Source organism: Papaver somniferum, chromosome 3 (genome assembly GCF_003573695.1).
Source record: "Papaver somniferum cultivar HN1 chromosome 3, ASM357369v1, whole genome shotgun sequence".
NCBI lineage: Eukaryota > Viridiplantae > Streptophyta > Magnoliopsida > Ranunculales > Papaveraceae > Papaver > Papaver somniferum.
In genome coordinates this window covers 165,013,277-165,026,271 of record NC_039360.1, presented here as the reverse complement: position 1 = coordinate 165,026,271, position 12,995 = coordinate 165,013,277, and the positions used below count along the sequence as shown (strand labels likewise).

At 37.5% G+C, this 12,995-nt stretch overlaps 1 protein-coding gene across 1 annotated transcript; it reads left to right on the top strand.

Moving 5' to 3' along the window:
• The first annotated feature begins 478 nt into the window (after window positions 1–478).
• LOC113357935 (probable inactive purple acid phosphatase 2) lies at window positions 479–3,224 on the top strand. The gene is made up of 2 exons (XM_026601432.1): window positions 479–1,242; window positions 1,819–3,224. The coding sequence occupies exons 1-2, from the start codon at window positions 541–543 to the stop codon at window positions 2,902–2,904; spliced, it is 1,788 nt and encodes a 595-aa protein (XP_026457217.1). The 5' UTR covers window positions 479–540; the 3' UTR covers window positions 2,905–3,224.
• The last annotated feature ends 9,771 nt before the right edge of the window (window positions 3,225–12,995 follow it).

Sequence of the window (12,995 nt, the reverse complement as noted above, 5' to 3'; positions counted from 1 at the left end):
ATTTCGTATCCACCAATCCTACTCGGTAATAAACTAAAAAATCCTCCTCAACAGAGTCCTATTGTGCTCTAAAGATTGTCCCTTGAAGTGAATTATGGATTGATGGGATCACTGTTTTCTTCTCTTTAGGGGTCCACCAAGTGTTAGTGCGCACTTGAAGTGAATTGATTATTTATTTACTATATATTTCTCATCTCCACACCAACTAAAGTAATTACAACTGCATGCATGTGCTAGGACATCACATCATTACTTGATCTGAAAGTAAAACAACAAAGACTTCGCGCAAGTCTTTTCTTTTCATTGTCAGACATGAATTTCCATCAACATCCTTTTTTTTTCCTAGGTCTGTTCTTTACTTAGGTCAATGCATTAGTCAAGGTTAAGCTTTCTGTGATGGTCAAAGTTAGTCTTATGGGTCTATGTAATAAATCCTTTAAATACTATCTGAACAATAGTATTGAATGCTGCTGTTGTCTTAAATAAAATTTCTTCTTCATTCCTCTGTTAATTCTCAGCTGCTTCTTGATCTTCCCCAAGATGATTCGTCCCCTTACCTTCTTCTTATTCATCTACTTGTTTATCATTTCTTCACCAGCAATTTCTTCTTCAGTTTCAATCACTTACAGTCCCAAAACTCTAGCTAAATCAGGTGATTTAGTTAACATCCAGTGGAATGGTGTAGAAACACCTAGTGAATTTGATTGGCTGGGGATATATTCACCACCAAATTCATCAAACAATAGTTACATCGGTTACGTTTACTTATCTTCTTGTAATAAGTGGAGAACTGGGTCTTGTTCGATCGATCTTCCACTGGTCAATCTCCGATCAAAATACGAGTTTCGGATCTTCAGATGGAGAGATGATGATGAGACCGGTAAAAAAAAAGTTGATCCTGATCACAACCCAGTACCAGGAACGAAGCATATGTTGGCGAAATCACAAGGAGCACTAGGTTTTGAGACTGGGAGAGGACCAGAGCAGATTCATTTGGCATTCACAGACCATGAAGATGAAATGAGGGTTATGTTCATAACTGGAGATGGAAAAGAGAATTATGTCAAATATGGAGGAGATGAAAATGCCATGAATAGGGTTGTCAATACATTTGTGAGCAGGTATGAGAGGGAAGATATGTGTGATGCTCCTGCTAATCATACTACTGGGTGGAGAGATCCTGGTTTCATTCATGATGGAGTCGTCAAAAACTTGAAATCACACAAAAGGTATTATTACAAGGTAATTTCTCTGAATCATTCATTTTTTATTATTCATTTATTAGTTTCTAGTGTTCTTTTTTATTATTATTACAAGGTAATTTCAAGTCCGTGTGCAGGACATTTGGTTAATTTTATTTCTACTTGGTTCATTTCTAGATTTGTCGTAGAAATTCCTAGTTTTCTTCTTCTTGTTCTATGTGAGATACTCCCTGGTGAGTGCACATACCATCAATGTTGGTTCTGTTTTCATTCTATATATTCTACAAATACTAATTGTTGTATGCCAATCAAGTATTGTTGTTTGCTTAAAACTAACACATGGGGTTTGAAGGTTTTGACTCTTTTGATTTCAATTTCGTGCATCGAATTGTAGGAGTCTTTCTCATGGTGGTGTAACCCAACTGGTTGTTAAGAAATAAGCAGTAGTACAGTATGAGTTTTTGTTCAGTCATGCTTGCATTTGTGTTCCTTAACCAACCAATGTGGAAAACAGCATTTTGAACTTGTTTTCTAGAGAGTTACACATCACTGTATGTCCAGATTGACATCTTCTTCTTTTTTTTATCTTCTATGGCACTAATATTTGTCATGATAGGTTGGAAGCGATGCAGGAGGTTGGAGTGAGACTCATAGCTTCATGTCACGTGCTAACAACTCAGATGAGACGTATGCAATTTTATTCGGCGACATGGGTACTGCAACCCCATATTCAACCTTCCACACTACACAAGATGAAAGTGTATCAACCATGAAATGGATTCTACGTGACATTGAAGCCCTAGGTGACAAGCCAATTTTTATTTCCCATATCGGAGACATTAGCTACGCAAGAGGCTACTCATGGGTGTGGGACACATTCTTCACTCAAATTGAACCTGTTGCATCTAAGGTACCGTACCATGTGTGCATTGGGAACCATGAATATAATTGGCCGTTACAGCCTTGGAAGCCAGACTTGGCGAATATGTACGGTAAGGATGGTGGTGGTGAGAGTGGTGTCCCATACAGCCTTAAGTTTAACATGCCTGGGAATTCTTCATCACCAACTGGAACTCGAGCTCCTGCAACTCGGAACCTTTTCTACTCGTTTGACAGCGGGGTGGTGCATTTCGTGTATTTGTCAACTGAGACTAATTTTCTTCCAGGCAGTGATCAATATAACTTCATTAAGCATGACCTTGAGACAGTCAATCGAACGAAAACACCTTTCGTTGTTGTCCAAGGCCATAGACCAATGTATACAACCAGTGACGAGTATAGAGATGCCCCCTTGAGAAGCAGAATGCTTCAACACTACGAGCCTCTGTTTGTGAAGAACAAGGTGAGTCTAGCAGTGTGGGGTCATGTGCATAGGTACGAGAGGTTCTGCCCGCTGAAGAATTTCACCTGTGGGGAGGGAGATGAAGCTTTACCGGTGCACATTGTGATTGGGATGGGGGGACACGATTGGCAAACTTTATGGACACGAAGGCCTAGTCAAACAAAGTACCCAATCTTCCCACAACCTGAAAGATCATTGTTCCGTACTGGCGAATTTGGTTATACACGACTGTTTGCTACAAAGGAAAAATTAAGGCTTACCTTTATCGGGAACCATGACGGAGAGCCACATGATATGGTGGAAATTTTAGCTTCAGGCAAAATTTTGAGGAGAGCTGAGGAGGCTTGGAATAAGTCATAAGTGGAAAATGGTTATTTGTCATGGTTTATTTCACATGGTAGACGAGAGTAGCTACATCTGGAGTGGAGGGACACCCGTGAAGACTAATGATGTTTGAGTGACTAATGGTTATTTGTCATGGTTTATTTCACCAGATTTCAGCATTATTGTTTTAAATTGTGTCTATGCAAGTGCAGTCCCAATACTCAAAACTGATTAAGAAGTTATTTTGCTTCTGAAATCTGGTGATATAATTGGCAAGCTATCTGTGGATTTTTGAACGTATTGTTTCAAATAGTCATTGTACATTTGACCGTATTAAAGAATATCGAGATTTCCAGATAAACAACCCTATAGCAATTTTCTCATGGTGGTTCATAGTAATAGTATTCAACTGATTTATTACATAGTACTATATATTATATCAAAAAAAAAAAGAAGCCGTGGAGGCAACCCCAATGCCTCTTTTATTCTTCATTTGTCTCGATCAGTTTCAGACATGATGAACTTTATAAACTGCAATAAGAATCATAACAATTCAGCAAAAACATAACATTTTATACCATAAACACCGAAAGAGATCGAGTGAGCGAGAGCTTACTTTCAGGGTTACAAATTGTTAAGGATCGAGCAAGAGAGAGGAGAGCATAAACGCGGAAGCATAAAAGACTACATTGATAATAATTCGGTGTGTTAATTCTCATGGCTTAACAACCTATTTATATTGTTCACAAACTTGTCGACCACTCAAACTACTTTCCTAACTAAGATCAAACTCTAAACATAGACATATCTCCTAAATATAGACTCTCATATATATTATTTCCTAATACCCTCCCTCAAGATGGAGCATGTAGATCACGAATGCCCATCTTGGACAAAAGAAATTTAAACTTAGCTTTTTAAAAAAAATCTTCCAATCGTAGTTTAAGGACATTACGGTCCCATCTTCGTAGTTTAAGGATGATTTCGGTCCCCTTTATAGTTTAAGGACATAACGGTCTTCTTCGTAGTTTAGGGACATTTCGGTCCTTCTTCGTAGTTTTAGGACGATTTCGGTCCCTTTCATAGTTTTAGGAAGATTTCGGTCCCCTTCATAGTTTTAGGACATTACGGTCCTCTTCGTAGTTTAAGGACATTACGGTCCCCTTCATAGTTTTAGGACGATTTCGGTCCCCTTCGTAGTTTAAGGACGTTTCGGTCCTCTTCGTAGTTTAAGGACATTTCGGTCCCCTTCGAAGTTTTAGGACATCTCGGTCCCATCTTCTTAGAATACTTCTTGTACTCTTGGTTTCTTGGTTTCTTTGATAGAATACTTTTTTTGTACTCTCTCCACAACTCATAGGATTTTAACCTACTATTGTTGTTCTTTTCCTCATCACCTCTTGGTGATTGTTTTCTTCTCTCTTTTTTTCTTTCTTCACAACATGAATGTTGTATTTTTTTTTCTTCTTTGTTCCAGTTACGCTTGTTAGAGTCGAAACTTTGACACTTCTTTGTTCTTCAAGATTCTCTCACAATCTTTCTCTTGTTATGCTTCTGCCACAAGCAATAACTATCACAAAGTCTGCCACACTTTGTAGGATTTCAAAGTTTCTCTCACAAACTCTTCAACCACACTTAAGCTTTGTGCAACCCCTCTATCACAAAGTCTCACTTACTGTCACAAAATGTTACCTTTTCTTCTGTCACGCTTCTGTAACAACTGTGACATCCTTCCGTCACGTTCTCTTCATATGTAACAATTTTCCTCCAAGTGTTATTGTTATTTGTAACACTTTTTTTTTTCACGGACTTGGAGTACAGAACCTCCTCACCCTCTCTAATCCTTTCTTCAGTCAGCATCATATCCATACTAACCCTTTCTTCTGTCGGAAACAACCAACAACCTCCTTGAGCTTAACATGAACCAAGCTACCGTAATCCCAAAGATTTATCAATTGTTCACGGCAGCAACCTTGTTTAAGTACATCGCCTTCCTTTACAATCTTGATTACCTCATTCATCTCCTGACATTCTAAATCTCGGCCCCATAAGCTTTGTTTATTCTCTTGCTTTCCTTGTTCCGCGGTGATTTTGAACATACCACCAACACAAGTTCAAACGCACCGAGTATCTCCCTGTTTTGATCATCCTTGCTTGGCCCCTAAACACTTTAAACTTGTACCAAAACTCTCGTGTCATCCTTAGCTTCTCAACTTCGAGAGTATGTCTTAATCCAATTCTTCGTACGGGCTCACGAGCTCACAACCAACCATCTGCAAGTCCACCTTCTATCACTGACACAATGACCGACAACAGTATACGTTTCTTTTAGCGAAAACAGCATCGACAATCAAGATATCTTGCTTGAGAATAATACTGCCCAAACTTTCACAAATTCAATCAACAGCTCCGTTTCCTTGTTTGTCTCAACTTCTAAATCCAACCACCGTTATCCATCTCCACTGCTAACTCTGTCCATCGTCACCATTACGGGCAGTGCTTCTCGATCAACAACATCACCGGCCTTCACCTAGTTTTCTTAGACATATTGAACTCACAGACGTGATTCAATTACCAACGAACACTTCAGCAACAGCAACAAGGCTTGACAAACCTTCAACTTCTTTCTTCTTCATGTAAACAGCAACCAAACAATGATTTTTTTTTTATTTTTTTTTTTTAACGACTTTCTCATAAACCTTAAACGAAAACGATGAAAAACTTCTCTAACTCTCTTCCTCTCCTCTCTCTACCTCTCACCTTGATCTGATACCATGTTAAGGATCGAGCAAGAGAGAGGAGAGCATAAACGCGGAAGCATAAAAGACTACATTGATAATAATTCGGTGTGTTAATTCTCATGGCTTAACAACCTATTTATATTGTTCACAAACTTGTCGACCACTCAAACTACTTTCCTAACTAAGATCAAACTCTAAACATAGACATATCTCCTAAATATAGACTCTCATATATATTATTTCCTAATACAAATCCCAATAACATCGGCAAGCTTTTCACGGCTAATAGTTTTCTTCATATGATCCACGTACTCCCACAAACACGCCACATCCGTAAAACTAAGGTACAAGCAACAATCATCGGATGGTGATATTTTCTTGTATGCGGGTGACAGGTATTTCTCGCATCTCTGTAACATATCTCTGGCACCCACACATGAATAGACGTCATCGCAAGCAGCAAATCCAACCAAAACAATCAACATGATCAAACAAAAATGAACCCTGAAAATTGACATTTTCTTTCTCTTTCACTCTCAACTGCTGCTATCTTAGATTGTTTTAAGAAGATAAGTCATGACTACTTCCATATACATATATATATATATATACACTAGAGTGTTTGGATGTATAGAAATTAAATTTACAGCATTGATTTATTTGAAATCTATAAGATTTCTTTTTATCATAAATGCTGGAAATAAAAAAAATAAAAATCTTTGATGTAGTTATGGTCAATGTACTGTGCCATACCCTTCCTTTCTAACTACCTAGACAGTGAATGAATCGGCCAACCGAATTCTGGGACTCATGGTTTTGATCAAACATTTTTTCACCCGATGTACTCAATCTTCCCATAACCAGTAAAATTGGACTCATGTTATTTACTGTGAGATGTTTTTTTGTTGGGAAAATTAGCATCCTGAATGCAGCGGAATACACGATCATAAAGGACAATTGGTGATATGAACCAAACATGAGAGAAATAAGAAGAGAGACAGAAGATAAACTACAAACACAACACAAGATATACGTGGTTCACCTTTACGAATACATCCACGGCCAATACCACCAGAGAAACTTCTATTATAATCAAAGACCATTACATGGATTTTTGCAACCCAAAACAAGACCCAAAGAGTTCACAAGACATACCCGAAAACATTATCGAAGAAACCATAAAAACCAACTCTTTAAACCAACACTAAAAAACAAAGGGCCTTTAGTGACGGTTTTCAAACAGTCACAAATAACAAAACCGTCACAAAATTGTAAAATGGTCGTCACGAAACACATTTATGACATGCGACAATCCGTTGTTACTAATGGGGTCACAAATGTTTTTGTGGATGTTTGAGATCATTTGTGACGTTTGGTCAACTGTCACGAATAATTATTCTATTTGTGGCGTTTGGTCAAACCGTCATAAATTGTTTTCTTGCGGCCGTCAAGATATTTTCGACAACGATAGCCGTTGTCGGATTTTTCTATTGTGATAGTTTACAAGCCCTTAATTTTATATTAATTATTGGCCCGTTTTTATGCCGATGTTTGCCGGACATCGATACCAGTCGTCAGTCAACGATCGTCGGTTACAGTTCTTCGGTGCTGGATTTTAGATTCTCAGAAATCTTAACCCACTCACACAAAAAAATTAAAAAGCTTTTCAAGACTCGCATCATTCACACTGAACCACAAACATATACCATTCATAACAAAGTTTTACATTGATATACAATAGAAACTTACATATCCGAGAGTAAGATGTTTAACTGTTTAAAATACATAAATCTGGAGAACAGAACAACACCCAGAGAGTTCAAAAAGCTGGTAACTAAGATTATCAACATCCAAAATGCTTGTGGAAAGTTTGGGACATGATAAGAACACACCTGATGGCATGAAAAAAAAAGATCATCTCATTACCTTATATTCAAAAAAAAAAGAAAACAAGCACATGAGTCGCCAGAGTTATATATAAATAGTATATTAGTCAAGCATCTATGTCACTATATGTGCATGGTATGATTGTGATAGTGGTAAATAAAGTGGTTCAATTCTCAGACTTGCGAAGGATAAAATATAGACTTAAATTCTAAAACTAAAATAGAAAAATCACTAATAAATATAGCAAACACTGACAAAGTTGATATCAATATTAAAAGACAACTGAGGCTAAGATTCCACTATTTTCCAAGTTCAAAGTGATTTAATTCAATCTTTATATTCATGCAATTTTCTCGTTCAATTTGATTCTAAAATATTGTAACAAGTAGATTTTCAAAAGTAATAGTTGTAAATACCAAGTATGAAGCATCAAAAGTCTTAAACTAAGCATACTCCATCAAAATAGATCACAAGCACTCAAATAAAAATCATATTCAATCATAGTTTAAGGAAAATAATCATAATAATAATTGCAATATATAGATAAAATAGAATATACCACTTCTTGTTGGAAAAATAGCTTCCTCTATCGCCTCAGCAATGGGGTTTAGCTCCTCATAATAACCATGTTCTCAAAATACATCTTTATTGCTCAAAAATTGATTAAAAAGAAGAGAAGGTATGAAGAAGCGTGTTTGTAACAGATATAAGTGTTACAAAACCCACTATTACAGAGACCCTATAAGAACTGTTGCAAACTCTAATTAGTTGTTACAGAAATTGTGATAAAGGGTATTGATTTGAAAGAAAAGGCCACGGTTTCTGCTGTTACTGTGTTCTTCTTCTTTCTCGCCTGTATCTCTGCAACTTGGAATTTTTATACTCTGTTATGTTCTAAAATGCTCCCCAAAGTGTACGTAACCCCTCTCTGACTCGCAACCAACCTATATATAGCCAACATGTCTTCAAATATTCTACAAAAATCTTCTTTTTCTTTCTTCTAAAGTCTCGGCTATTTCCTTATTTTTCTTCTTTACGCGGTGCTTTGGATGGGTCGAGATCGTCTGTGCCACTGCTTGTGTGTGCCCTATGTGTCATACCAATAGAAACACGCCACATCATTCCTCTCATTAACCATGACTAACTAAATAGATTTTCTATTTATACAACACTAATCGATTAGGAAAGATAATTAATTAGTTAAAGAAGATATTACAAATCCAAGAGAAAATACCGTGTTTCTATTGGTGTGGCACATAGGGCACACACAAGCAGTGGCACAGACGATCTGGACCCGCTTTGGATTACTCCAAACTTCTCCTAAATATGATATCCTGAATCCTAGCCGTCAACATACTCTTCATCCTTCACGCAACTGCCATTTATAGTTATAGAAAATCCCGAAACTTCCTTTACTCTGTTTTGCTTGAGCCCGAGTGAAATCTTCTTTTTTCTTCGAATCTGGGGAACATACCAATCATGTTTTATCGAAACAGGCTTAATCTAATCCATTTAGACAACCAAATATGATTAAATCTCACACAAGACCAAATATAGTGGTTCGCAGAAATCCATGAACTCGCTACACCTCTGCTTCCTCCAACACGATTATACAGCCAATCTTGATCGATAAAAACACTCGTACGAGACCTGTGATGCTCTAACAGGTCCAGCCCATCAAAAATCATCCCTTGAATCTCGTCAAAACTCGCCAAAATTGCGAACCCTAATCTTCTTCTCGTCTACAAAAGTTTTCCCGCCAAAACATGATTTGAACGAAGGTGAAGAAGGGTGCCCCCTAACCAGAGCAGGGGTGCGAATAACAAGTGGTTATCCCTTATCAGCTGCCCCTTATCTAAAATGGGTGTCTGAATAACAGCTGGCTATCCAAAGGTGCCTTTGACAACTTTTCGAGCCGATTTTTCCAAAAATATTTATTGGCCAAAAATACCTACACACATAAAATACCATAATAAGTACAAAAATGAGCCCTAACAATATATAGAAACGAGAGAAATCGGACACAAAAATGTTTCCATCAAATACCCTCAAACTTATTATTTGCTAGTCCTCGAGCAAAAACAAAATAAAATCCTAACTCACTGTCGCAGGCATCGTCGAGTGCATTTAGTGTATGCAATAAGCCTTTAAGCCCCTAGGTGAACCTAGTGGCCGATTTATAGTCTCGGGAAGGTTTACCAGGGGTGTACCCACAAAACCTTTATACTTCAGACCCTATCTATCTACGCATAACCTTGGAAGGCACTAAAGAATCTCCTTGGTTGGATACTTATTGACTACATGAGGAAGTACCCTGATGCGAAATTCCAATTGTTGTACACGAGTTTGCACTCAAGCATACTAAAATTCATATATAAGTTACAGAGATCTACTCAGATAGTCACACTGTGAACATCAATATTCGGAGTCAAACTAATCACATGGGTAGATCAATAAGATGGATATAGAGAAAAACATAGATGGTTTTCGATGTTGACTAAAGTGAACGGTGTTTCTCATATCTGTCTGAAGGACACTTCCAAAATAAACCTATCCTAATGGACTGAGATACTGGTCTGGACTAACATCAACACATTGGCATATACAAGGGTACCAGTGGTCGATAATCCTAACTCTAGGTCAACACAACTGGCATATACAAGGGTACCAGTGGTCGACTTTATTAAATTTATTCCGGTTGGTATGATTGTCTGGTCTCAATTTCTTTTTCTCTCTTTTTTTTCTTTTCATTTTCTTTTTCTTTCAACTTTTTTAAACTTTTTTTTTTTTTGGTATCTCAATCACTCTATTTCACCCAGCAGTGGTAACAACTTGAATCGTGAGCCCCACCAAATCACTTAGAAACATATTTAAAAAGAAAAATAAAAACAGAAGTGAAAAGGACTCAACGAGATATAGCGAAACTACCATATTATTTCTAACACCTGAGCTCTGTGCTTTTATGAATAGACTCTTTAGATGTTTCCATCTAATCAGATTGGTTCCTCAACTCCTACAACCAAGATGCTTCCATCCACTTAGATTGGTTAGTGCCATCCTTAATAAGAAAAAATTTCTAGTCTCTGGAGTTTATTTATTGTAATAAAAAGGCAACAAAAAGTTTGTACCCCACTCCCAAACTTAAATCTAACATTGTCCTCAATGATTCTAATGAAAGAACAGTACCAAAAGTATAAATAACATGAGGAAAAAGTAAAGAAAGAAGTTGGAAATATAGTACCTGGGTAAAGTGTAACCAAAAACCTACAAAAATAATATACAACATACAAACTGCCTCGATGGTCAATCAAGGTAAACAGGGTCCTCCAGAGGGACCTCCTCAACATCACCTGTAGGAAAATGTTCTAAAAAGGGTTTCAATCGCTGGCCGTTAACCTTTGAAGAACTACTACCATCTGGTGTCTCAATCTCAATAGCGCCATGAGGAAAAACTGTACGGACCACAAAAGGACCGGTCCACCGAGAGCGCAACTTCCCGGGGAATAGATGCAAACGAGTGTCATACAGAAGAACTTTTTGACCTGGAGAAAATGACTTTCGTAAATTATTCTTATCATGCACAAGTTTCATTTTGTTCTTATACTCCTTAGCACTATCGTATGCATCTCTACGAATCTCGTCCAACTCATTGAGCTGGAGCTTTCTATGAGATCCTGCCTTTTCAAGTGAAAATTTAGCTGCTTAATAGCCCAATAGGCTCTATGCTCTAACTCAATAGGCAGGTGACATGCCTTGCCAGATACTAAACGATAAGGTGACATTCTAATGGGTGTCTTAAACGCAGTACGATATGCTCATAAGGCATCAGTAAGCCTCGACGACCAGTCTTTCCTATTGGGATTAACTGTTTTCTCTAAAATACGTTTAATTTCCCTATTAGAGACCTCTACCTAACCACTAGTCAGTGGGTGATATTTGGGTAGCTACTTTGTGGGTAATACAATATTGTTTCATTAAAAGAGAAAACGGTCTATTACAAAAGTGTGAACCTCCATCACTAATTATAGCTCGCGGCGTACCAAAACATGTAAGTATATTCTCTTTCAAAAACTGGACTACGACCCTGTGGTCATTTGTTTTACACGGAACCGCCTCAACCCACTTAGACATATAGTCTACAGCAACAAGTATGTAAAGATAACCAAAAGAATTAGGAAATGGACCCATAAAATCAATGCCCCACACATCAAAGACCTTAATCACTAAAATAGGGTTCAAAGGCATCATATTTCTACGGGAAATGGCTCCTAACCTCTGGCAACGCTCACAAGAAACACAATGACTATGGGAGTCTTTAAACAACGAAGGCCAGTAAAATCCACACTGCAATATCTTAGCAGCAGTTTTCTTAGCACTAAAATGACCCCCACATGCATGTTCATGACAAAAGGAGATAATACTGGACTGGTCACACTCAGATACACATATCCTAATAATCTGGTCTGGACAATACTTAAATAGATAAGGATCGTCCCAAAAGAAACGCTTATCCTCGGCTAAAAACCTAGAACGATCTTGTTTACCCCAATGTTGAGGCATTCGACCAGTAACAAGATAATTCACCATATTTGCATACCAAGGTGATTGGGAAACAGAGAGCAATTGTTCATCAGGAAAGTTATCCCTTATAGGAAGGGAATCATTAGGGGAACTAACAACTAGCCTAGACAAGTGGTATGCTACTACATTTTCTGCACCCTTTTTGTCTCTAATGTCTGGACAAAATTCTTGTAATAAAAGGATCCATCTAATCAACCTAGGTTTGGTATCCTTCTTAGACAAAGGTATTTCAAAGCAGCATAATCAGTATAAATTACGATCTTAGAACCTAATAGGTAGGATCTAAACTTATCCAAAGCAAACACGATGGCTAAGAGTTCCTTCTCGGTGGTTGTATAGTTCATTTTGGAATCATTCAGGGTTTTGCTAGCATAGTAAATCACATGAAGTAATTTGTTTTCTCGCTGACCTAGCACAACGCCTATAGCATATTCTGAAGCATCACACATAATCTCAAAGGGTAGGTTCCAGTTAGGTGCCTGGACTATTGGGGCAGTAGTGAGTAAATTATTAAGCTTCTCAAAAGCCTCTAAACAAGCATCATCAAAGACAAACTTAACATCTTTTGCAAGCAAATTGCAAAGAGGTCTAGAAATCAAGCTAAAATCCTTAATGAATCGACGATAAAAACCTGCATGCCCTAGGAATGACCTAATATCTTTTACGATTTTTGGGACCTGTAAAGTCTTAATAAGGTAAACTTTGGCTTTATCTACCTCTATACCCTTTGAAGAAACGATGTGCCCTAACACAATTCCTGATTTAACCATGAAATGGCATTTTTCCCAATTAATCACTAAATTCTTTTCCTTACACCTAGTCAACACTAATGTCAAATGATGCAAGCCTTCATCAAAAGATGAACCAAACACTGAAAAATCATCCATAAAGACCTCTAGAAACCGTTCTACCATATCG

Bases quoted from the DNA above. Each gene is read 5' to 3' on its own strand.
- LOC113357935 (XM_026601432.1), top strand. From the start codon at position 541: ATGATTCGTCCCCTTACCTTCTTCTTATTCATCTACTTGTTTATCATT. The intron at 1,243-1,818 runs GTAATTTCTCTG...TTGTCATGATAG, and splicing joins ACAAAAGGTATTATTACAAG to GTTGGAAGCGATGCAGGAGG.